General features: G+C 55.8%; 1 protein-coding gene and 1 long non-coding RNA gene across 5 annotated transcripts in view; one reads left to right on the forward strand and one right to left on the reverse strand.

Moving 5' to 3' along the window:
- Window positions 1-4,551: 4,551 nt before the first annotated feature.
- On the forward strand, window positions 4,552-8,336 carry LOC134476006 (uncharacterized). The gene is made up of 2 exons (XR_010047397.1): window positions 4,552-4,728; window positions 7,733-8,336. It is a non-coding gene; the product is annotated as an uncharacterized LOC134476006 (long non-coding RNA).
- An 11,625-nt stretch (window positions 8,337-19,961) lies between these two features.
- Window positions 19,962-26,461, reverse strand: part of Src (SRC proto-oncogene, non-receptor tyrosine kinase) — a 45,825-nt gene continuing 39,325 nt past the window's right edge. For all 4 annotated transcript variants that reach the window (XM_063248374.1, XM_063248372.1, XM_063248375.1 and 1 more), the window contains 6 exons: window positions 25,782-25,937; window positions 24,805-24,984; window positions 23,439-23,515; window positions 22,608-22,761; window positions 22,355-22,486; window positions 19,962-22,092 (listed from right to left, as the gene is read on the reverse strand). In XM_063248374.1, coding sequence (XP_063104444.1) covers window positions 21,884-22,092; window positions 22,355-22,486; window positions 22,608-22,761; window positions 23,439-23,515; window positions 24,805-24,984; window positions 25,782-25,937 — 908 coding nt within the window. In that variant the 3' untranslated portion in view covers window positions 19,962-21,883. The remainder of the gene's footprint in view (window positions 22,093-22,354; window positions 22,487-22,607; window positions 22,762-23,438; window positions 23,516-24,804; window positions 24,985-25,781; window positions 25,938-26,461) is intronic.

The raw sequence follows: 26,461 nt of genomic DNA on the forward strand, positions 1-26,461 counted from the left end.
ACTGTTCATTCCCTATGGTCTTGTTTTAAGGTCCTATATCATTTCCATTGTTTTGTTGGGTTGGATTTTATTCTCTTTTGTTTTGTTTATGTTAAATCCGATGGCAAGAGCAGCTGTTTCAAAGATAGCAAGACATAAAATGTAAGTGTTGGATTTACTATTGGCCTATTTTGAAGTCCTCTCTTGCATTCATTGTTTTGTTCTCATTGTTTCTCTTCTATTCTGTTCTGTTTGATGTTTACTATGTCCGAAGTTATCTGTAACTATTTTGAAGATATCAAAAAGCATTATGGTAACTATTGTTGATTTTGTAATGTTTTGAAGTCCTCTATCTCTTATATGAGTTTGTCTTGATTGGTTTTATTCTGTTTTATTATCTTTAAAATAAAACTTTAAAAAATTTTTTAAAAACACGAAGGTTCACATCAGATGAGCTGGAAAGACACCAGCGCCATGGCGTACGTGGCTGTTCCTGGGGGATCTCCCGATGGAGGACAGCAAGGGCCTCATTGAAGAGGAACCCATCCCTTATCCTTGACAGATAGGCCCGAGAAGGGGAAAAGCCCCATTGCTGAGATCTGGGTGGAGATGATGGTGTGCAAAGGGAGAGACTGAGCTGGCAGACAGGTGTTGGTGGAGGACTTTGCCTGAGCACCGCGGTGGCTAGAGGTGGGGGGGCCAGCAATGCTAAAGCCCAAGTACCCTTCCCAGCTCCCCTGAGGGGGAAGCAGAGAGGGTAGGAGGGCGAGGGGCCAGGAAGGAGTGAGAAAGAGCATGTTCTCTAGTTGAGAAGAGCCAGGAGAGGAAAGAGAGGGTGGCTGTTGCCCAGGCAACAATATTGGCCATGAGGATGGGGAGGAACAAGAGGGAAGGAGAGAGAGAAAGATGCTGGAGGAAGAGTTGGCAAGTTTTATTGGAGATGGATGCCAAAGAGGAACAGAAGGTACTTGGTTTCCTGGCCTTGGAGACGGGGTTTGGGAATAAGGGATGAGGGCAGGAATCCTGAGGGGAGCCCCAGATAGCTGACACACATAAGAGATTGTCTGCATGGAGCCAAGGTTGATATCCACAGCGTTGGGCACAAACAGAACCATTCAGAAAGGCACATGGAAGGAGAAGTGGCCCTGGAAAATATGACAGATGTCACTTCACCAAGTACACAATGTGAGGACCCATTTGCAGTACAGTGATAAGTGGTCTGTCTTCTTCTGGACTCTGCGCTCTTACGGGACATGGCCTGGGACTCTGAGGCCTGTGTCCTCAGAAAGACCCACCAAATGTTCTATAAAAGTTTGTTGGGTAGGCAGGTGAAGGAGAATACGATGAGTGGATGATTAGATGGATGGGTAGATGATGGCGGATAGACTGATGATGGGTGGACGGATGGGGGGCACACGGTTGGATGTAGGGGTCCAGGCTTCATTTGTCTAAGTGTGGGCTTAGTCAGGGTCCATAAGATGGTGAGGTAGGGGAGCTCTGAGCAACTTTTGGGAGATTCTACAGGAAGAAGAACAGATGGGCTGTGGGTAGCAAGAAAGTGGGAACTCAGATATGACTCAGGGCTCCTGGCTGAGGGTCTAGGCAGGCAATGACACTCAGCACTAATGAGAACAAGAAGAGAAACATATTATGGGTGCAGAAATGATGCGGCAAGTTTGTCATATGCCGGGTTTGATGAACCAAAGGCAGCTGGGGATCAGCTTTGAGTTTCCAACTTGTGAGAAAAAAGCCTGCTAGTCTGACCTTCAAGGCTGTCAGCACCTAGGGCAGTGTGATCAGGTACAGGGATGAAGGAGTGGAACCCAGGACATACAGTGGGTCCCAAGGTGTGCAAGCAGGTGCAGGAAGATTAGAGACCAAAATCAGGGTAGGGCAGACAGCACTCACCCCCATGTGCACACACATACACAATGAACTAGCCTAGGTCTGGACACGAGGCAGGTGCTTAATCAACTTCTTTTGGTTAATCAACAAATAGGTGGACAGAGTGTGAATGGCAATCACTCAGAAACCAGGAGTCACCCCCGCCCAAGCTGGGAAGGAAGACATGGGAGACTAACTGATTTTATATATATATATATAATCACCCACATGCCACACACACACATCACATCACAACAGGCTCATTAAACTCCAACAGTGTGGATTTCTAAGGAGGTAAAAACAGGCAGTTAGGAAAGGAAATGGGACTCTCAAACAGCATGACACCACACACACAGACCTTTTCACTGATTGGCACAGAATTTGGTGTCTCTTATATAACAGATGGATGGATGGTGGATGAGTGAATGAATGGAGGGGTGGATGGACAGGTAGATAAGTTGGTGGATGGATGAGTAGATGGATGAGTGAATGGTAAATGGATAAGTAGGTGGGTGGATAGGTGGATGGATAAATGGATAGGAGGATGGATGAGTAGATAGGTAGATCAGTGGATGGATGGATGGGTGGATGGGTGACTACAAGGAGGGATAGGTTGGTGAGTGGAAGGGTGGATAGATGGGTGGGTGGGTGGATGGATGTAACCCAGAAATCGGGAGAGGGCTAATTAGAGCCCAGAATATAAGCGGTTCATACATGTACCACATACACACATCACATAACTACACTATTATAGCGTCTACCACAAGATGTTTAAAAATGGAATGCCTGAAAAAAATAATAAATTAACAAGGAAGTGAATGAATGAAGCAAACCTGAAGTTAGATCAAAACTCAATGATTGGGAAAGACAAATACGACCTGAGTTGAAACAGAAAGACATGGACACACGCCCAGGTATGCCGTGTGTTCACACACGCCTACACACATGCAAGATGACCCCTCATTTTAAGCGGAGGGCCCGGCCTGGGAGCACTCAGAGGGAGCACTCAGCATTTGGGAGAACATATAGACGGAGCAAGGCAGGGAGGAGGGGTGGCAGGGAGGGCACAGAAGTGAGAGCTGTTAAGGAACAGACTTGGAGGGACTTGGTCACCAGTCTGATTCACGCACATAATTAGCATGAATTTATAGAGCATCTACTTTGCACCAGACACTGAAAAATGACCAGATGATAGCAAGGAGCAGAACAGAATCAGCCCCTGCTTTCCTGGAACCGGCCTCCCATTACAGAAGACAAGAAACAGATCCACTGAGCCAGTGAGCTTATCTCCAAGATCATTGCCCAGAGGAGGATAAAGCAGCTTGGTGAGACAAAGCCAAGGGACAGAACGGGCTAGTCCAGAAGGCAAGGTCAGCATCTGAGCTGAGGGACAAGAGAGGCAGCCCTGTGAGTTTCTGGAAGCATCTTCCAGTCTTCAGGACAGCAAAGCTAAAACTCTAAGACACGAAACAGCTTGGTGAGTTTGGGAGACAGCAGGCAGAGCAGCCAGTGAGAGGAGAGAGCACAGGCTCTGGAGTAGAGATGAGCTCATGTCAGATTCCAAGGGCAAGGGCACTCAGTGTGGGTTTCGTGACCAGGAGATCATGGTCTGACTTCAAGCTTCAGCTGGCTGTGGGTGGAGGATGAATTGCATCAGGGGTAGAAGCGGGAGCCCCAGGAGAAGGCTGGTGTCCCAGAGAATCATGGGAGCTGGAGTAAGGGTGAGGTGTCCGGGAAAAGAAAAGGGAACGGAGCTGGGGTGCTCAGAGGTCTGGGCAGTGGGATGAAACGTGAGCATGAATGACGACAGAATAAGGGATTCCAAGATGGTGTTAGGGCTTAAAGTAGTGCCACTTCTTGGTGAGGGAAGGCCAGAGGAAGAGCAGGGAGAGCTAGTGCGCGTGGTCCTGAACGTGAGCTGCAGATGCCCTTGACAAGAGCAATGTCAACAGCAAACTAGGGATCAAAAGACTAATTAAACAGCATTTAAAAAAAATAGTAGGGAGCCAGGCTTGGTGTCACATACCTATCATCTCATTTACTCAGGAGACTGGGGCAGGAAGATCACAAGTTCAAAGCCAGCCTGTGCAACTTTAGCAACTCAGCAAGACCCTGTTGCAAAGTAAAATAAAAAGGGCTGGGGGCATCGCTGAGTGATGGAACTATTGTGCAGGGCCCTACGTTCCACCCCCAGTCACCAGAGGGGGAAAACTCCAGGAGGAAAGGACAGAGAGAGGAGGGCTAAGGACTGACTATGGGCCCCACATTTCAGTAACACTGAGAGGCTTCCCAGCTCCCCTCCAGCACCTGGTGAGGTCAGAGTGAAGGGCTTGTCTTGGAAACCAAGAGCAGAATTGAAACTCGGCTGGGAGTCCTTTAAATGGGCAGTGCGCAGGCCGCTGGTGCCCCGACCTGGGCAGAGGAATCCGGGAAGCAGGGAAGGAAATGGGCCTAGGGAGAAGGTGACTCTTTCACAAAGATTTCTGAGAAGGGAGGAAAGAAAGGTGCAGCTGGGAGAGAGATAGCGTCAGGGGAGCCATCTTTGTAGAAGGCTGGAGAGCTCTGCAAGCTGGCTGCAGGAATGAGACAGTTTCAAAGGCGAGGCGTCTTTGAGAAAGCTAAAAATCCCTGCTCTGGAGGAAGGCAGTGGGAGGGAAGGGACAGGAGGGGAACAATGGCACACCTCCTGGGTCACTCACTCATTCACTCAGAAAATCCCTTACAACCTCCCCGTTTAATCTCTAATAACAGCTACGTGAGCCCAGCCCTGCTGGAACAGCTTTGCAAGATTTCACTAATCCTTGAAACATCCCATGAGGAACATGTTGTCTCCAGCTTCCTTTACGGATGAGGGAACTTCCAAAGGTAACAGGTGTTTGAGCAAAGAGTAGCTGCATTGGCCTTGGTGGGAACTAGGAAGGGGCCTGTGAGGGAAGGGCTGGAGCAGGAGCTGCCCACCCCGGGGGAGAGTCGGCAGGAAGCGGGGGCAGCGGGGGGCGCACAGGAGCTGGGGATCAGAGAGGAGGAGCTCCTGGCTGCCGCCCCAGTGGGTGATGATGCCAAGCACTAAGGAGAACAGGCGACAAAGCAGCAGATCTGAGGGGCCCGGCCTGTGCTGGGCGCATGGCTTCATCCTGCTGATGGCCCGGAAGGCAAGCGTACCAGCAGTCGGGGCACTGCCCAGGGAGGAGGTGCAATGTGGAGCTCCCAGGGCTCAGGGCAGAGCAGGAGACAGAAAACAGGAGGACTGCATGGTCCTCACAAGGGGAGAGGAAACACTCAGCCGCACAGCACTCTCTACTGCCTCTCACTTCTGGAGCCAGGCAGCCTGCGTTCACATTGTATCTCTCTCTACTACTTGCTTGTTGGGTGACCCAGAACAAGTTGCTTCATTTCTGAGCCTTGGTTGCCCCATAAGTGAACAGAGACAATAATAACATTACGTTATATTATACAATCACATTATAAAGAATACATGAGACTCCATGAGAGGTCCTGGGCTATGTCTGATGCACGGTAAGCAGATATGACCATGACAATCAGCTGTTCCTGTTGTCTTGTGGTCTTGCTCTGCCCTAGACCAAAAGGAAGCAATGAGGCGATATGAGATTTAACAACCATATTTATGAGAGTATAGAGAGAGCAGCACTGACTAACAAGGGGTCAGGAGAGGTTTTCACAAGGAGGGACCATTTGATTTGGGCCTTGAAGTATGCACACGAGTTGTCCAGGCTGAGAAGAAAGTGTATTCATCCTTCCAGCATCTCTCCAGGACCCCAAGTGTCTCAGTTATTCTTGGCCTGTGTAAGAGCAAGAACCCATCTTCAAGAAAGGTGCTGGTCAGTGCTCAAGCCACTGTCAGGCTGTGGAAGAGCAGGCTCAGGAGAGAAAGTCAGTGACAAGAGAACGTGGGAGGTGCCTGGAGCGGGGCAGGGAGATGGATGAGAGTGAGAAGCAGACGGAAGCCCCAGCCCAGGGGACAGCCACAGCCAAAGTCTTGGAGGTGGACTGTGTGTTGGTGGGTCCGCAGTTGTCCTGACCCTGGAAGAGCCACACCTGGGCAGTCTCCTTCCCTCCCCCCGACTCCACTCCAGCCCCTCTTGTGCCGTTTTCAGTGACGCCAGGGAGCATGTTACAAATGCCATCACTGTGAGATGATCACTCGCTTGCTCTCCAGCAATCAGGAGCTCCTTATGGTCTGTAGCAAGCCCAGAATTCCTCCTGGCTGCAAAGCCTTTTCCCAGGGCCACAGGGGCTTTCTTAGCACTAAGCCCTGGTCTTCCCAAGGCCAAGACCTCCCACCAAGATGCTAGCACCCATCAGTCAGCCCGCTGTGTGCACCGTCACCTCTGAAGCTCCCCAACCCAGCACCTCCCCGCGTCACCCACACTACGCCCAGACTCTGCCTCCTTCTGTGTCCTCGGTCTCTCTGAGCACTTCTGTCTCTCCCTGTATCTCTCTATCTGTCTCTATCTCTGTCTTTCTGGGTCTGTCTACTCATTGCTTGTCTCCATCTTTTGCTCTGGTGCCTCCCACCCACCACTCACATCTCTTGGGCCCATTCATCAGGCCCTGCAACTGGCCAGCTCACCAGCACAGACCCGCCCCCTGCAGACCCCATCTTTTTGTCATATTGGCCCTACCTAGTGAGCGCCCCTCTTCCATCCCCCCGAAGCCTTCATCTTCTCTTTCTCACCACTGGCCCCTGAGTTTGAATTCAGTTTTCCTCCGACTCAAGGTCAGTCCTGCTGTGTGTGTGGTGTGTACATGCTCCATGTGAGTCCATGTGTATCCATCTGTCCGGCCCTTGGCCTGCCTCGGGCAGATCTGTTCTCCAATCTGAATGGCTCATTCCTGTGCCACCTCCTACATCCCAGGGGACACTGTCATAGCCACAGGAGCCCTGGGCTGTGAGGACAGGAGGGCCAGGGCCACACCTTCAGGTACACAGTAGGAGCACGCCATGCGCCAGCCCCCATCTGGGTCCCTGCCACAGCCTATGGAAGAGGCTACTGTCCATTGCATTCCAGAGAGGGAGAAACTGAGGTGGGGGTGACATGGAGGCAGACTCAGGCCTGCCTGGCTCCTGTCAGGCACCCCTGCCAGCATACCCAGAGCTGAGCAGTGAACCTGAGGCAGAGAGGGGCGGAGCTGGCTCATGGTGGGGTTTAGGGTGAGCCCCAGAAGCTGTGCTGTTCCCTGTCCCCACTCCAGCTCTGTCCACCACCCCACCACTGTCCACATCTCCTCTGAGCACTGGGAACCCCTGAACCACCCCCAGGTCTGCACTGACTGTGTCTGCCAGAGTTAGTACAGGGCGCAGAGGAAAAGACTCTGAGGAAACGATCTGGGAACAGAATTGGTAGGAAGCAGGCCAGCTCCAGTTTGAGCGGCAGAAGCCAAGGGCGAAGCAGGGGCCCCTAGAGTGTAAAGTGTGCCAGTAGCCAGCAGGGGCCACAGCAGATGTCTGCGAGGCATGGAGACCCCTCCCTCGGCAGCCGGGAGAGGCACATGGGGGCCGTGGTGCCAGGAACAGAGCCACCCTGGGCCTCTGGGAACTTGCACGGCTGTACACACACGTGCACACACTCGCCCGGGTCAGCACAGTCTGGAGCCTGGAAGTAAGTCGTCTGTGGAAAAAAGGAAGAAGGAGAGGGAGGAAGGGAAGGAGGGACAGAAGGACAGACAGACAGACCTGCGGAGTGAAGTCAACTGCAATCCACCGGGAGGAAGGGAAGCCGAGGTGACAGCCGCCAGCCAGGGCCGAGGCTCTGTGCGGTCTAGCCCTTGCTGTGGGCTGCCCGCACTGAGCATTTTGTGTGCAGCTGTCACGTTTACTCTCCTGGAGCTTACTGTCCGCATTTTGCAGGTGTGAACTCGGGCTCTGAGGAGTGTCACTTGCCTGAGGACCAGTGGGAGACTGGAGCCCAGGTGTGTGACACAGAGCCCAGGAGCTTCTCCACTGTGTCGAAGGCGACATCAGGGTGACAAAGACGGGTGCTGGAGGAGCACGGGGCACCACATGGACAGAGATGAGGGCCTGCAGGGAGCCGCTCTGCCTTCCCACAGACCTCAGTGGCCGTGCTCCTGTCCCCGGGTGGAAACACTGGTTCCCTGCCCAGGGATTGAGAGCCCAGAGGGAACCCTGCAGATGCCCTGCGGCCACTGCTCCCCGGCCAGCTGTGCACTGGGCCTCCACCTCCCGGCTCCACGCTCTCCTCCCACCCCAGCAGGAAGGGCAGACGCCAGAGGGGCTGTGCTAGAGGAGGCAGTGCGGGGTCTTCCCTCTGCTCAGCACCCCTAGCAGGAGGAGGGGAGCGGGGAGGAGAGGCTGAGATGGAGAGACCTTGAAGATAGAGACAGCCAGATGGGCTGATGGGACACACAGGGGCCCCAAGGGGGTCCCAAAGGCTTCTGGAGGAATGAATAAGTAAGACAGAAGGAAGTGGGCCCTGCGAAGAAAGACAGACACAGGAAGGAAAGTCAGAGAAAAGGCCCCAGTGTCGCCGCTCGTCCTTTCTCTCCGGGAGGGGGATACTCTTCTGCACATCATTTTGGGTATTTCCTGACTTTCCTACAGTGAACACATATTATATCTGAAAATGAAGGAAAATAATAAATGTCATTTCTAAAAGAAAGAAACTCTCCACCGAGAGAACAAAGCTGAGTGAGTCTGCAGAGAGGCAGGAGGGGGAGGCAGCAGTCACGTGCACGTGCACGTGCGCGCTCACACACACACACACACACACACACACACACACACACTCCCATGCTTCAGGCTCACAGCTTGAGCAGCCAGAGCGAAATTCCAGAAATCTCCAAGGGAGGAAAAGAGTAGGAAAGAGGAAAAAGGCAAGGCAGACCGGAAAGCTAGAGGTATATGATGGATAGACAGACAGACACACACACACACTACATTCCCGCCACCCCCGCCTAGACATGACTCAGCAAGGACCCAGAGCTGTGTGGTTCTGGAAGTTGTCACTTGATTGGGTTTTTCTTATTACAAATGTAATAAAGATTTCTATGCTCAGAGCCAATGATTTAGAAAAAAATGACTCACTATTTTTGAATGAGCAAAAACTTATGAATGAGGGTGACCCATGGAGATGGAGGGAGAGCAAACAGTGAGGTGACACAGACAGGACAGGACACGCATGAGGCAAGAAGCACGTGGAGGGACACGGAGGGCCAGGCGAAGGCAAGATGGCAGTTCCAAAGGGACACAGAGACCCACACAGGGCTTGGGCGCCTGACGTGTGGACACACCCTCTGCAACACTCAGCTCTGGGAGCTCACAGAGAGTGACCGGGACCACAAAATGCAATGAAGGGCTGGTGATACAGCTCAGCGGCACAGCACCTGCCTGGCAAGCACAAGGTCCCGAGTTTGACTCCAGGTACCAAAACAAAAGCAGTGAGACCAGACTGACTGAATTAATTAGTTAATTAATTAATGGCGGTGAGGGCAGGACAGAGACACCCAGAGGCAGAAGGATGGGCTGGGAGACACCCAGGAGGCTCAGAGATAGACCAGATAGTGACAGAGACTGGTGACCAAAGTCCCTGGAAGGAACAGAGAGGAGACGGAGCCAGAGCTGGAGAGGAGGGGCAAGGGCTGTGAGGCACAGCACAAGGCACACCGGCCCACCGGTGCCCAGGCCTGCACGCCCACCGCAAGTCTACTCCCAGCACCCACGTGGGGCGCCTCCTTTTGAGAAAAGCGTCCCTTAGGAACTCGTGTCGCTTCTCCCTGTTCCTCTGTGTTTTCTAAACATTCCATCATGAAAATGGATGCATCACTTTCTGAAGCAGGAAAAACCACGTGCCTGGAAAGAAAGAAAGAGAAAGAAAAATGGTGCAGCAGGAGAGTAAAGATGAAGCCCCAGAGAACAAGCAAGGGTGGGCCAACACGCACGCACACACGCACACACACACATGCACACACACTCCAGCGCACAGCAGGAATGCGGGGGAGGGGGAGGGGCGCAGAGAGGAAGCCTGCACGGTCCACACTCACTCAGGACACCAGGCGTGCACTCACTGACCACCTGCTGTGTGCAGACGCCTGGGCTAGGCTGGGGCTCCAGCCTGCTCCCCTGGAACTGACATCAATCTGGGATGTCAAGTGTGGGCTGAACCACAGGCCGGGCAGAGCAGGGGCATCTGGGAGGAGAACCCCAGAGGCTGAGAGCACAGGGCGGGGCCCTGCGGGGACTGGGGAGGAGGGCAGAGGCAGAGGACAGAGCTGGGAGGAGCAGAGGCACAGAGAGAGGGAGAGAGAGAGAAACAGAGACAGAGACAGAGAGAGACAGAGCCTGTGGAGTCACACGGGCTGACACTGGGCACCGCACACCAGGAGCTAACAGGCTTCAGGCAACAGGAGCAGAGGTGCGGAGACCTCAGGAGGAGCCAGCAGGGTCAGAAAGGCAGGCAGGGGGGACATGATGGGGCAGTGGCCGCTGCATAGGGAATGTCCGGGCCCTGTCTTGGTGGTTTCTTGGGATGAGGAACAGATCCACAGGCCCTATCCCAGAAGGGGGACCACAGGAACCTCCAACTCCAGAGCCGGGGGGACGAGGTCTCAGGAGAGGGTGAGTGTAGTTTCTTGTCACAGAATATGGTAGTGACTTAAGGATCCACAGCTGGGGAGGGATGCTAGTGAGAAATAAGACCCCAGGACAGACAGACACACCCAGGAGCCCCAGCTGGTCAGCGGAGACCGAGGAAGTAGAAAGACACACTCACACACAGACTCGCAGACACAAAAACACATACAAGCACACGCACGCACACCAGAGCCTGGGGGAAGGTGGAGAGGGCGAAGAGGGAGGGAATCATGTGGCAAGAGACAGTCAGACAAGGCCCAGCTGGGAAAACTGAGAAAGGCAGACAGACAGAGGCCAAGGGGGGAAAGGGAGAGGAGAGGGGAAGGGAGAAGCACAACGGGGGGAGAGAGAGGGAAAGACAGAGACAGAGAGAGAGAGGGAAAGCGGGGAAGGAGTCAGAGACGTGAGACCCCGGGATACAGACCCCGGGATACAGAGCACCGGCAGGAGTCGCCCAGAGAGGAGCAGTCAGAGACAAAGGGACCAGGAGAGGGGAAGGGACGAGGAGCACAGCACATGCTGCCCTCTGTCCTCCTCTCGTCCAGGGCAGACTTGATTACACCTCAGAGAATGGGCGAGAGGAGAGGATGGCGGGCATGCACACGCGTGTGCGCACACACACACACACCCATGCACGCACACGCACGGGAGAGACTCAGGGGTGTTGACTGAATGGAGGGACAAATGTCTGAGTCCCAGAATGAGCATAAAAGCCAGAACCCCATGGGAAAGGGGCAGGCAGGGGCGCCAGTGTTCTCCCCTCCTCACACACGGAGCAAAGCACGTGAGGCGCAAAAGGACAAACCTTTAATGCACGCTCTAGGGAGGAGATTTGACAGTCAGATGGACAGGAAGACACGCTCACTGGGTGAGAGAGGCCGGGCGATGCTCAGCGGAGGAGGAAGACGCAGAGGGAGGGTGGTGAGGCGAGGGTGAGGTCAGCGTGGGCCCTTGCTCCCGCCTCCCTGCTCACCCTTCCTGGGTGCGCTGCCTGGCTGAGCAATGCCCTGAGCGCACCCTGGGCAGACGCAGGCTGGGGGAGACACAAACCCTGCCTGGGGGGGAGGAGGATGGGGAAGTCAGGGAAGACTCATCCTTTTGTGGAACCAGGAAGGAAAGACACCGGCTGCAGCTGGGGAAAGCAGCAGGCACAGAATCCAGGAGGCTGAAGGTGAGGCAGGGGCTGAGGGCGGAAGGCCACTGGACACTGGTGGCCAGCGCGGGGTGACGGAACTGGGAACTAGATGGAGACGGTGGGCGCGCAGTCTTGTGAATGGACCAAGTCCTGAGTCGCTTAGTTTAAGAGACTAACTTCAAGGCTACAGGACTTTCACTCCAACTTAAAATGCTTCTAATCTGAAAATAGATGAAAAGATGCCTTGGAATTGAACAAGCAGCATGTGAGGAAAGGGGTTTCTGACTGAGGATCCGGCCTGTGCTGAGCTGTGAGGTGGGTGGCTTGGGGGTGGGGAGCGGTGTGTGGGGACATCGCAGGGAACTGTCACCACAAAGAAGGCCCTGAGGGAAAGGAAAGGGAAGGCAGACCATGGAGGAAGCAGCAGCCAAGCCATCCAAGCTGGCGTTACACGGCGCTGGGCATCCGCGAGAACCAGAACTGGTAACAGGACAAGGTGAGGAGAAAGCTCAGGCCTTAGGGTCTAGCTTGTCCATTCCAGCATGAGCTCCTGTGAGCCCTGAGGCAGACATGTTTGACAAGATTCACAGTCCTGCCCTGGTGAGGCTGACCACACAGTGATGGAGAGACTGGTGTGAGACCAAAGACCCATGTGTAAGTTGATAGCAAAGTGCTTCATAGACAAACAGAGCCAAGTAGGGGTGAAGAGAGCCGTTATTTTAGACAAAGCACCCATTAGAACAGAGACCTAATGGAGGCGAGTGATTGCCTAGGGATCTCTGGGGAAAAGGCCATCCAGGCAGACAAGCAGCATGTGCAAAGGCCCTGAAGTGGCAGCAGTGTGTCACATTTAAGAAAAGGCAAGGGCAGGGTGATGGAGCAGAGAAAGTGACAAGAGGGGACTGGAGGTCAGGGGAGATGGCAGCAGAAGACTAGGGCCAAAAGGTCTCCCTCTTGGATCCTTGTAGGTGCCTGAGTTGGTTCTGTGATGGGGTGTCCCTGGGGTAGCCTAGAGGGAAATGGGCCCTTAGGCCAAGGGAGAAGAAGAAGAGCGTGTCAGGTCCCAGCAACGTTTGTGAGTGCAGGGCTTGAGTAAACCCTGAAAGATGCTCCAGCAAACCCACTTGATGGCAGAAAGGCCACACAAGGGGCCAGAGCAGGAGCTCTATATGCACAGGAAGCAGCACACACTCACGGTCACAGCACTGCACAGGGAGGAGGGAGAAAACTCAGGACTCTTGAGGGAGCCCCTTCTCAGGAGGAAGGGAGGGAATGGCCAGAGAGTGGGGGTGACGAGGTGAGACGCCCCCAGATAGAGGCTCCTGGTGATGCACACCAATGGGCCCACACACTCGGGGAGCCTGCTTGGCCAGTGCCCAGCAGAGGTGTGACACACACGGCTTGCATGTGAGGCTGCCAGGCACAATGTGCAGACCCCAACACAGCCCCGGGAGAGGGGCTGCAGACAGCAGGGAAGGAAGGGACAGACGTGAGCTGGGTAGAAATGAGGGGATGATGACGTGTTGCCAGCTGGCCAGGCAGGGAGCCCACCACACTGCCAGAGCCCCCAAGAGAGAGGAGTGTCCAGGGACAGAGTCACCAGACAGACCCCTGTCCTCAGGGACCACAGCCCGAAACCCACAGAGAGCTGCACACACCCAGGGCTGAGCCGTGGACACAGTGGCAGAGGCAGACAGTCAGTTGCCACCGGCCATTCAGACACCCAGGGGCAGGAATGATAGACAGAACCCATGTCAGGATGCCTAGGCCACCAGACACACAAGCGGACCTCAGGACGCCGAGTCAGATGCATGCACACACACACCCAGTCAGGCAGCCCTCTGGCCCGACATGCACAGGCCCCCACCCTTCACTGAGATGGACGCCGCGCATGCAGGTCAGCTGGACACCCTGGGATGGGATGGAGGGAGAGAAAAGGGCGATGAGGACTAGGAAAGATGTGTGAGACCACAAGCCTGCATCCGGCAGCCCTGACTCGGGCTCCAGCCTAGCCTGGGATGGGAGTGCTGGACAGGCCTGTGAGCCTGCACCTGCCTCAGGGCCCTCAGGCCGGGAGTGGTGTTTGCTGGAACGCAACTAAATCTCCCTAGCTGGGAAATTGAGTTGCTTGGGTTGCACTGCAACAGGTGACAGGGATGCCAGCAGAGGGACTGAATCATGGCCCAAGAGAGGAGACAAGGCCTAGTTGGGGGACCCTGTGAATGGGACACAGGCAAAGAGGGAAAGGGCTCCAAAGAGGATAGGGGGTCTGAGCAGCACAGGGTGCAGAGAGCTCTGGGGGAGGGGTGGGTTCCCATGGAATACTGGGATACAGGGAGATCCGGAGCTCAGGAGATAGAGACCAAGATTTTCCCTACAGCGGGGAAGATTAGGTCCAGCATGGGGCTGGTGTCCAGGCCCACGAAGGGGAAGGGGCAGGGAAATGAGCCTTCAGAAGCAGAGGGGTCTGTGGCGGGGGAGACAGACTGGGATGGGTGCAGGCCTCACCAGAAACCTCAGTGTGTGGTGCTTGGGGAGAGGAAGGCCAGGGCCAGGAGGAGGGGTGGCGGCCAGAGCCCTCAGAGATCAGCCTGGCAGGAAGGGGAGGCAGCACAGACAGGGAGCCCCCAGGAATGGAGAGAAAGAAAGGGAGCAGAGGCAGGCACAGAGTGAGGGGGAGGCAGTGGGCGATGGAGACACACACACACACTCACACGCTCAGGCTGCTCAGGCTTCTCCTGCAGTGACGCACAGATCAGAGGCACAATGCAATAAGCCTTGCAGAGGGAGGGCTGGCGGAGAGCGGAGGAGGGCAGAGCCTAGGAGAGCTTCGTAGTTGTTGATTGAATGAAGAGACAGACAGGGAATCCCAGAGGAAAGTGTCAGCCAAGAAAGTTCCAAGACAGACAGACAGAATGTCACACATAGACACAGTCAGGAAAAAAGCCTGAGTGAATTTGGAACTTAAACAAAGAGTGTGAACCGTGACAGGGGAGTCGTGTGAAATTCATGGAGGCTCCATCTCAGATGCTTCTGTTTTGAGTGTGTTTGTTACACTTCCATTTTTAAATGTGAGGGAAAGAGGACAAAAGAGGGAAGGAAAGACAGATGTAGGACAGGGTGACAGGAATAGGTGTACACACACACACAGATGGAAGGTACCCAGCTGAGGACAAGCCCTGACAAGTCTGAAAAAATAGAAGCAAAGAGACAGCTCAGCCACAGAGGCTGCGCCTAGAGCTTCTCATGCAAGGGGGACCTGAGAGGCAGGAAGGGCTCACGGGCAAGAGGGGCATCCCTGGGGACAGGGTTGGTGCTCAGCTGTGTCCACCTGTGAAATGGGTTGCCTGTGGGAAGCGGGTGCGAGGCAGGCACATAGGGTCGGGCGGAGACAGCCCTCAAAGGGTTCAGGGCCCGAGGAACCCACATTATGGGCAACGGAAATGGCGCAGGAATGGCCGGTAGGACACAGAGGAAGGACAACCGCGGAGCCCCAGGAAAGGGACCCAGAAAAAGCTCTTCAATAGACCGGCAGAGGGAAGACAGATGAACAGGTCACTGATGCTCACCTGCAGAGCATGCACTAACGTGGACAGAGCCCCAGAGAGGGCTGGGAAGGGGCAGGAGAGACTGGGGAAGGGGCGAGAAACACAGCAGGTCTGGACACAGAGACAGAGTGGAGCGAGGCTGCTCACACACGTCCTCGCGGGAGCTGTTCAGCATGTGTTGACCAGAGGAAAATGCAAAGGAAATTACCCCAGAGTGGGACAGGGTCAGGGAAAGTGGCAGAGATGACACGCTGTCAGACAGCCCTCCACACACACGCACCTCTTTGTGAATGCTCGCACGGCCAGAGCAGGTTTCAGAAGTGCCTTGGAGACAGGGTGAGAACAGGCGGGAAGAGGGAGAAGGGAGAGTGTCACACACACACACACACACACACACACACACACGCATACACACACACGGCCAGACAGGAGCAACCGCCGTGGAGGCAAACCCCTCGGCAGAGGGCAATGACCCCCCATCTGGAGGGAAGGCAGCCACTATTCACGCCATCTGCAGAGACCCCACAGCCTCAGGGAAGACAGCAGGCAGAGCCCTGTGGGCCATCTAAGGGGAACCTGCCAAGAGCTGGGGGTGAGGGGGTGGACGGGAGGTGGGGTGACCACCCAGCCTTGGGGAAGCTCGTGTAGGACACGCTTGTGGCCGTCTTCATAGGAAAACCCACTGTGCTGGAGCAGTAACTCACAGAGATCAGCTAAAGCCAAGAGGCAGAGACAGAGACAGAGACAAAGAGAGATGCAGACATAGAGACACATAAAGAGAGAACACAGGACAAAGCCAGAGACACAGGAGTGGAAACAGAGACAGGAAAACAGAACGAGAGAAAGATGATGAGGTGTGGCCATCCCAGGCTGGCAGCCTCCTGAGCAGCAGGGCAGGGAGTCCAGGGAAGGACAGGCGGAGGACAGCAGAAGAGAGAAAGAAGTGTGTTAGTAAATGTCCCAGTCCCTTGGCGCGGCCCACACTGGATTCAGGCAGCAGCAAGGGGCCACAGGCCACAGACGCCCCACGGGCACCCCAACCCCCTGCCGTGCACTGTACAACCACACAACACGCACACACTGCACACAACCTGGAGAGGAGAGCGGGAGAAGACTCGGTGCAGGGGGCGCAGAGGGAGGATCAGGACCCAAGGAAACACACACCCACATGCAATTGCGTATCACAGAAAAGGAGAATGACCCAATCCCTGCCCCACCCCTGGGAAGGCAGGAACACATCCCACTCCACCCCACCCACTCCCTCCACTCAGGCCCTAGCTAGACTCCCCGCTCTCTGGACAAGCGCAGGACCTGTCCTTCCTACGGCCTCGTGCCCTTCTGCATGTGTGCTGTTCAACAGCAGGTAGCTTGTGGGAGCTGGACCCCAGCTGACCCTCCTCACCCCAGGACCCCTAGCCCTCACACCAGGGTCACAACAGTAGCAGTGGCTGGCCGGGGATTTAGCTCAGCGAAATAGTATCTGCCTGCTAAGTGCAAGGATGTGAGTTCTATCCCAGGTACAAAAAAACCCAAAACAAACAAACAAAAAAACAATAGCTGGACACTCAGCAAGGGAACAAACCAGCAACTGGCGAGTGTGGATGGGTGAAGGCTTGTGCACCTGTGGAGGTAAAGCTGGGAACGTCAGGGTAAGAGAGCAGGGGAGAGGGGAGGTGGGAGAGAGGGAGGCGCAGGGCACAGGGAGGGGAGAGCACAGAGCACTGCAAGTGGGTCAGGAAGTGAGCAAGTGAGGAACACACACACACACACACACACACACACACACACACAGAGCTAGGCGGCAGCAGCTGCTCACAGAGAGTGTGCTGGGAAGAGCCATGAAGGCGAAAGGAAACAAATCCCCAGCCCAGCAACGAGCCCCAAAGCTGGAGCAAGAGGAGGGAGGTGGGCCAGGGCATGGGGAGACCCACACTGGAACTCTGAGGGAAGGAGCAGACAGACCTGCTGGGTGAGAGACAGACGGAGGGAGGTGAGCGCACACTCCCAGGCCCTCTCACAGGGTGGACCACAGGCGGGCACAGAACGGGGCAGAGACAGCGAGGTCAGTGGGCACAGAGGACACACAGTTGGCACCAGCAGCACAGGCCCAGGCCAGAAGAGGCAATCAGCAAATCAGCCCATGAGAATTTAAGGGGCCTGGAAAATGTTTAAATTTCTCTTAAAATCAGAAGAAAAACCTTATTTCAAAGGAAAAAAAAAAATATATATATATTTCAGGACTGGAAATGGAACCCAACACCTTGCCCACATTAGGCCAGCCTTCTACAAAGGAGCCGCATCCCCCGCCCCACAAAACGTTTTAATAACATTAATATAGTCACCTTTGTACTGATGTTGTCAAACATTTAATTTGCTCTTGTGGAAGAAAAGCCTACAAAAGTCCTAATGAGAGCTGTGAATGAGAGTCCGGCCTGGGCGTGCGGGAAAGACAGGGCAAGGTCAGGACAGAGCTGGGTGCAGGAGCCCCGACACTAAGGGATCCGGGACTGGGACCACGGTGGGGGGGGGGTGCCTAAAGATAAAGGGAAGCCAGCGAGGATTCAGGGCCTGGCTGGAGCCAGCTGGAGAGGGCGAGGGAGACAAAGGGCCTGAGCAGGGAAGGAGGGGTGACGGGCTCAGACAGCAGGCAGGCAAGAGGCCCATTGCTGGAGGCAGGCGGGGCTGGGAGGGGAGGCTCTGCCACAGGACTGCAGGGCAGGCCGAGTTGAGGAGGCCGTGCAGGGGATGTGGAAGGGAAACCACGGCTGAGGCCAGCCCCGAGTCTGAGGCTGGAGGGCGTGCAGGGCTGCAAGTGGAGCTGGGACGGGGGCTGCTGAACAAGAGTCACACACACAGGGCTGGCACAAGCTCAGGGGCAGGGCATTAGCAGGGCCCTGGGTCCCATACCCAGTGGCAGAGAGAGAGAGATGCACGCACAGACAGGTGACAGGTGCGTACACAGATGCACACACACCAGCAAGCATGGGATGGATCAGTCTCTGCTGGTCTCTTTTTCTCCCTGCAAACCAAAGCTTTTGGAACATGCAAAAGAGAAACAGGCAAAGATGACAGAGAGGAGAGAAAACGCAGCGTGTTGTGTATGTGCATGCCTGGCGCGGGGTGCACCACATGAACACCCAGAACAAGGTCTGGTCAGGAGAATTCACAGGGGAGCGAAGATGGGCAAGGAGCCATGTGAGCAGCCAGGGAAGCAGTGTACACATGCCACACGGCGCATACACACCACGCACCCAACACAGGCTGTGCAGCACCGGAGGGAGATCAGTAAAACCCGGGAAAAAAAGGAGGCAGGAAGAGTGAGACAGATCCCAGGCAGATTCCTGCTTCACAGGTTCACAAGCAAGTGCCACACTTCACACGCACATGCCTGCACACAGAGGCCAAGATAGTACTCTCGGTGCCACGGAGGTCGTCTTATAGGGAGGGGACCAGGGCCTCCCCACTGAACTACACGCCAGGCCCCGGGTGAGTCTGAACTTTTGCCTTGGCCTCCTGAGTGCGAGGGTTACAGGCATGTGCCACTACCCCCAGCCAGGGAAACCCTGGATCTGGGTTTTCCTGTGTGACTGTGTGTGGAAGTCGGACGTGGAGAGCTGGACAGGAAAGAAAACCTGAGAGAGAAAGAGGGGAAGAGCTGGAGAAACACCATCGTAGGGAGGCACAGAAGATGCAGACCTGCAACAGCGGGACACACACAGGCAAAAGGTCAGAGGCTTGGAGAGACAGGCCAAGAAATGAGAGGGACTTAGCCAGAGGGACAAAAGGAGTATTAAATGTCAACACAGCGTACTGGAGGGCTAGGAGGACAGAGAGGAGGAAGAGAAAAGCTCCACTCTGTGGACAGATGACTGTAAAGCTGGGCCCCATGGAAAGCATCTCCCAGGTACATTTCTCCCCCAGGTTTGCCCCCACCACGTTAGCAAGATAAGCCTCTGATGCAGCCCTACAACATGGGGTGTGCACCTGAGCCTACCCCGAGAGCACACCTCTGGGCACCCACCGCCCCACACGCACCCACTCGGCTTTTGCCAGGGCAACACACACATCCTGCATGCATGGCCTGAGCAAACTCCACGCCCCGGTTTCCCAACAGTGGGGGACACAGCCTGGACACACACACGACCTGGACCCAGGCTCTAGCACAAGCATCCAAACTGCACATCTGTGAGCAGACTCTGACACTCAGAAGCACACAGGCCTGCAGTCACCCATCATGCGGCCAGAGGACAGCAGCCACAATTCTGTGTTCCAGTCCCGCTCCCACAACACTGGGACCTGGGGCTTCAGCTGCCCTGCACACTGTAGTGTTTGGCTTGTGAAAACGTCCAGCGCTGACACTTGCTTTTAATTAAGCACTGTTGCAGAGGCCAGAGGAGGCTGCGTGCACAGCTGAGGCTGATATAAGACCCTCCCACGGACTGTGGCCACTCACCTTTCCAGGCTGTGTCCCCAGTGCTGCGGTAGGAGGTGGCTTTGCCTCGGAGTGCTGGGGTCCTTGCCACCACACCCTGCCTGGCATGCCAGGAAACACGCGAACCTAGGCTGCACCTAGGCTGTTCGGGCCTGGGGTTAGGCCTGGTGCTTCTCCCAAACACAACACAGGTCCACACGGTCCACACGGCCACCTCCCCTAGGGCTGCCCCAGATCTGATCAAGTCCCCACTGCCTGGTGCAGAGCCCTTTCAGCTTCCAGCGGTGTGGAACAAAAGGCTCCAACTACAGCGTATTCACAGCCCACCCCTCACTTCCCCACACACTGTGGGTGCTCAATAAACTGTAAACCACATTGAGGTCTGTTTGTGTTTAATCAGACAATATGCAAAGTATTTACAACCAATTTCTGACCCCCCCATCCCCCTTAAGCCTAGGCCAAGGAATGTAGGACCCCCAAGCCCTGCCCAGAGCCAGGGGTCCCCCAGGCCTCTGCATAGTCATCTGAAATCTACAAAACACTGTTTTAAAAAAAAATAGGACAGTACTAGGACACCTTACACAAAGGGCCCAGGGCAGTTGGAGGGGTTTGAGGGCACGTAGGGAAGTAAACCCAGATCTGACCCAGGTGGCAGGAGAAGACGTGAGTGATGAGCACAAAGGGCGGGGAATGTGGGGACCCACTGGCAGGCACCACTTGGCCTCCTTCCCCAGTGCCAAACCCAGGCTGGTTCAAGGGCCCCTGGCAAGGGGGATGTTATTGCTGTGATGGGGGCAGTGGTGAAATGTACAACACGTGTGGGGAACAGGGCTGGGGCAGGTTTTACATGTTAAATATGGACACACATGGAGACACACACAGATGTACTCATACACACACAAACACACACACATACACACACAGATGGGCTCTTGGCAGGATGCCACTGTCAGCTGCCCGTTTTACAGATGGCCACACTGAGGCCCAGGAGGACACCACCACATACCCTAAGGCTGAACAGCAGAGCCAGGACCCAGTCTCCCAGCCTGCTACTGTCGAGGGCTGTGCTTGCCATGGGTTCCTGCCACAGGGGCTGAGCAGCTACAGAGGCCATGGACACATACGGGGCAGAAGTCACAACTCACAGACAAAACAGGGCCCGGAAGTCACGCAACAGTGTGTGCCAGAGGGCACCCTTGCCCTCTCTGACCCCAGCCAGGGCACCCCTCTCCCTACTCATGATTCTGGGGTTCCCATTCGGGGAGGAGAACAGAGGCCACTTTTGAAATGCTCAGGACAAGCTAGGGGTTGGAGGACCTGCGGTTCCCTCCTGAGCCTAGGGCCAGGGCCACCCAGCCTAGCTCTTTGACCTCTACTTGATTGCCTCCGGAGCCTGGGTGCTTACTGCCTCTCATGGCTGGCTGACTCTAGAGGCAAAGCCACCCACTCTGCCTGGAGCCTGCTCTCCCCACCTTCACCTCCACCGCCTTCCAGCTCAGTCTCACAGCAGCCCACTCTCTTCCTGGCCAACAGGCTGCTGAGCCAAGCGCACAAGGACAGTGCAACTCTGCTATCTTTAACCTTGAGGTCCCTTGTCCTCTGGGCTGCCCCCATCTGAGATGCCTCTGAAGACAATTCTCGTTGGTTCCTGAGGAAGACAGACTGAGCACCAGTACCAAGCCCACCACCTCAACCCTGACCTGCTCTGTGGCCTTGGGCAAGTTGCATCCCCTGTCTGGACTCAGTTTCCCCATGGGAAAAAGGGAGAAAGGAATGGATGATCTCCCAGAGTCCCCAGGGTGGAAGGAGGGCAGAGCTGGAGGGGGTCCTCATCCCATCTGCCACCACTGAGCCGTGCTGGGCTGTGTGCTCCCCGACGGAGGGGTCTGGACCCTGCAGCCTCCGCCCACAGACGTGCCCACAAAGGACAGCAGGGCAGAGCTGCCGCTGAGGCCCAGGCCCATCACTCCTCTTTGGAAAGGCTCTTTGGCCAGCTCACAAGACGGACCCAGGGCGTCCAAAGGAGCGGTCAGGCACAGGCAGCAGGTGGAGGCGAGAAAGGGCATCTGGCCCCTTTCCCAGGTCCTCTCTGGTGACAGGCAGAGCTCCGGAGGAACGAAGAGGTGTGTGGCCACAGCAGCGCCGGACAGTCCCTGTGCTGGCCGCAGACCCACGGACCCGAAGCCCTTCCGTGTGCCCAAAGACAGAAAGGTCTCATCCCTGGCAATTCATCCCCAGGAGAGGGTCGACAGCGGCAGGAGGACCACCCAGGACCCAGCCAGGCAGGGCAGCCTGCCCTATAGGTTCTCCCCGGGCTGGTACTGCGGCTCGGTGGACGTGAAGTAGTCTTCCAGGAAGGCCTGTAGGTACTCAAAGGTGGGCCGCTCCTCTGGCTCCTTCCGCCAGCACTGGCACATGAGGTCGTGCAGGGACTCGGGGCACTCGGGTGGGCAGGGCATGCGGTAGCCCCGCTCCACCTGGTCCAGCACCTCTCGGTTCACCATCCCTGTGGGCACAGGAAGCATGAGGAGCTTGGCTCCAGGAAGGAACAGAGGGAGTGGCAGGGTAAGAGGGCTTCCCACCTAGGACAGGTAGGGCCCCAGGGTAAGCAAGGCCCTCAGACCGAGGCCCTGCTGTACAGAGCTAAGATCAGACGCTTAGCCGCTTCATTATACAGATGGGGAAACCGAGGGAGGGGTGAGTACTGCCGCAGACCACCAGGCTGAGGGGCTCAAGGACCCCTGATGGGCCATGCGGCCCCTTCTCACCAGGGTAGGGCACCCGGCCCTTCGTCGTGAGCTCAGTCAGCAGGATGCCAAAGGACCACACATCGGACTTGATGGTGAAGCGGCCGTAGAGGGCAGCTTCCGGGGCCGTCCACTTGATGGGGAACTTGGCACCTGCAGGGGAGGAAGGGCAGGAGTGCTCAGCAGTGCATCCCCAGCTCCGCCACAGATGAGGAAACCGGGGCTTAGACCAGAGCGGGGACCTGCCCGGTCACAAGGCCGTGCCCCTGCCCACCTTGCCGGGCCGTGTACTCATTGTCTTCGATGAGCCGGGCCAGCCCGAAGTCAGCCACTTTGCACACCAGGTTCTCCCCGACCAGGATGTTGGCGGCACGCAGGTCCCGGTGGACGTAGTTCATCCGCTCCACATACGCCATGCCCGAGGCAATCTGTAGGCAGCACCCAGGTATCTATCTGCTCAGAGGCTGCACCCACACCCCTGGGCCACAGGCTTGGGGTCCTTCCCAGGGCTGCAGAGCCACCTATACTGTCTGCCTTCCCCACTTCTTCCAGCAGGAGAAGTCAGCTCACAGTAAACACCCCTGGTTTACGAAGCAGGACCAGTGCCCTACGTGAAGAGCATGTATAGGTAATGGAATGTCTCATGGTAAGAAGCAGCCAGGGAGGTGGCGTGATCATGACAAAGTGGCACCAGATGACCCATAGAGATAATGATAGGTCCTGCCAGCTGTCTCAAGTCCCTTGTCTGAGCCTGTTTTCACATCCATCCAATCTCTACCTCTCCTGATTTGGATCAAGATTAAATGAAAAAAAGATCTCGAGATTGGCCCAATACTTGAGTGACTTAATGATCTTTACAGAGAAAAGAACTGAGGCCAGAGGTCTCACAGCAGGTCAGTGGCTGCTGCCGCCCAGGTAAGGTCCTCTGTCCAGAACCACCACTCAAGGCACCTATTAGTGGCTCCAGTAATCCAAGTGGGAAGAGGAGTATGGGGAAATCAAGGCAGGCCTCCTGGAGGGGGTTCTCAAGAGGCCCCAACTGGCTGAGCCAGGGGAACCTGGGTGTTCTAAGGGCAGGTTGGAGATGCAGGAGGGGCCACCTCACCTGAGCAGCCATGTCCACCAGCTGAGGCAGCCGCAGGTACTTGCCCGTTTCCCCCTTGAGAAAGTCCAGCAAACTCCCTGGGAAAAAGAGAGCCAGCTCGTCTGCCCTGTCCTTCCCCTGGCAAGACGCAGCGACTCCTGACTCCTGCGCCCCAGCCCATGCTGGCTTTGCCGCACCAGCACAGGAGATTTGACAGCGGCAAGCCGGCTGCAGCCTCCCTCCGCAGGTGCCACTCACAGGACGGGAAGGAGCCCACCGCCCGCCCGTGGAGGAGACGGACAGGGAGCGTGTGCGCAGCCAGATCCTACTTGGCAACAAAGAGAGAGCAGCTAGCTGGTGTGTGGTGCGTGACTGCAGGCCCAGCACTCTGGGCCTCCAAAGTTCAAGCCCAGCCTGGGCAACTGTGTGATGAAAATTGCAGAGTAAATGCAAGGCCACCACAACACAAAGCAGATCAGAGCTCATCTGGGCTTGGGGCGCCAGATACTGCTGTTCACCAAGGCGAACAGGGAATTTTCTGGGTGAAGGAGACACTGTATGTCTTTTTTTTTTTTTATCGGTACCAGGGATCGAACTCACGACTACCTGCTTGCAAGGCAGGCGCTTATGCCGCTGAGCTAAATCCTCAGCCCCGACATTGTATGTCTTGATTGGTTAAAACTCATTCAGTTGGACACTTAAAATAAAGTGTATTTTATCACATGTTTTAAAAATGGAATTTAAATAATTTTTTTTTAAATAATAAGTTCATAGCTGGGCACAGAGGTGCACACCTGTAATCCCAGCATTCAGGAGGCTGAGGCAAGAGGATTACTGTGAGTTCAAGGCCAGTCTGGTCTACATTGTAAGACCCTGTCTCAAAAATAAATAAATAAATAAAAATAAAGTCAATGTCTAGGCCCTGGCTCGAGTTGGAGGGCTGAAGAGTTCTCTTTTAGCCTGAGAACAGCAAATAGCGCTAGAAAACCAGCAAAAATGCGCGGTGAGAAACCACTGAGGACATAGTGAGAGAAAGACAGTCTGCGTAAGTTCCTACCGACATGTGGATTTGATCCTGTCCACGCCACCCGGAAAGGCACTGGGGGACTGGCACAGTGCACATGCTGGTAACCCCAGCACTCGGTGGGGGGAAGGGGCACAAGGTCAACCTCAGCCCGGGCAATTTTGTGGCTCAGGAAGACCCTCTTTCAAAATAAAAAGGGACTGGGGATAAACTCAGTGCGAAGGCCGTGGGTTCGGTCTCCAATACCAAAAAAGAAAAACAGAAACACTTTGGCGAGGTGGGGAGACCTCACCTTGCCGGGCATTGCCCCTGGCAGTCACCCTGGGTGTGGGGGGTCCCCTTGGCCAGCCACCCAGGCCTCACCCTTGCTCATGTACTCCGTGACAATGTAGATGGGCTCCTCAGACACCACGGCATACAGCTGCACCAGCTTCTCGTGCCTCAGTTTCTTCATGACCTGGGCCTCCTGCAGGAAGGCCTCTGGAGACATGGTGCCCGGCTTCAGGGTCTTGATGGCCACCCTGGTGGTGCCGTTCCAGGTTCCTGCAAAGCAGGTACAAAGTCTGCCTCAGTGGAGGCCCCACTCTTGCTGCCTGGGGGCCAGGCTCCTTGTGAACCTCAATATCTCCATCCATAAAATGGATGCAAGAATGAGGCACGCCTCACGGGGTTGTTACAGGCTGAAATGAGCTTCCAGCACTGTTCACAAAACAGGAGTTGAATCAGGACTTGGATTATGGGGACTGCCCCCCAAAAGCACACAGCAACCTGACAGACACAGACCACAGTTCCAATTCAATGGCATCTCCTGGGCACCATGTCCTGCCAGCTACAGTATGGAAGACACCCACTATGAGCAAAAGGATGTGTCCTGTGGGGATCAGCGGGGAGGTGAGCTGGGTGAGGGCCACTGTGGCCATCAGAGCCTGCACATCCTGAGAAGCAAGCTGCTGCACCAGAGGGAGGAGTCAGCTCGGCCCAGCCTGGCTCCAGGAGGCCAGGGTGAGTTGGGTTCCCCCAGCCTGTTTCCTCATCTGTGCTGACTTGGGGGGCTCACTGAGGATTCGGGGAGACTTCAGCCACTGGGCCAACCCCACCAAGGCTCGCTGAGTGAGTGCAGCTCACCCGCTACATGAGGACCAGGGTCTCCATCAAGGAGTAGTAGGTGACCACTAGAGGGCCACGCTGGGGAGCTCTGCATTTAGGAGTGGGCCCCTCTCTCCATAGAGACAACTAAAAGGAGAGGGACCCCAGGAGCCTTGAGCTGCCTTCCAGGACACAGCCCTGCCTGTTCTGAGACGACCACACCGAAGCCCGCCCCCCAGGGCCACGCTCCTTACCCATCCACACCTCCCCGAAGCAGCCCTGGCCCAGCTTCACCTCCAGCCGCAAGGACTCCCGGGGGATCTCCCAGGCATCCTTGGCCAGGCCCTGGGTCTGGGGCTTGGACGTGGGGCACACGGTGGTGAGGCGATGACACAGGCCGTCAGCATGTTCTGTAGAGGAAGCAGGGAGCAGGGCTTACCCGGGCACGTGGGTGTGCTCACAGGACGCCCTCTGAGGAGGGTGCCCACATGTCTGCACCCACCTCACACAGGCCCCTTGGCCTTGTGCACAGCTCCTTCCCTCGTAGGGCTTGAAGGGTACCAGGAGGCAAGCACATGTAGCTGCCCATAGGGAGCTCACAGCCCAAAAGGAGCCGACTTTCCCTAGCCACCCTCCAGGACTACGAAATGACCAAGGAGAGTTGTGTATGCATGAGAATGAGGAGGAGGCTGGACACCAGGGGCTGGCAGCTCTTGGGTCTCAACCCTGGCGTGTCAAGACAGCCCCTGAAGGGTGGGTCTGGGGAACAGGGCTAAGCATTCACCCCAGAGTAGTGACCGGCCTAGAGGAAGATAGGCAGCTCAGGTAAGAAGAGGAGGTGCCAGGTAGGAGATGGGCCACACAGGCACACACAGGCCCCTGTAAATCCAGACAGGTGGCCCCCGCTGCAGCATCCAGCACCTGCCCTGTGCCA

This window comes from Cavia porcellus, unplaced genomic scaffold (assembly GCF_034190915.1).
Source record: "Cavia porcellus strain 051 isolate PalLab524CR breed Dunkin Hartley unplaced genomic scaffold, mCavPor4.1 scaffold_5, whole genome shotgun sequence".
NCBI lineage: Eukaryota > Metazoa > Chordata > Mammalia > Rodentia > Caviidae > Cavia > Cavia porcellus.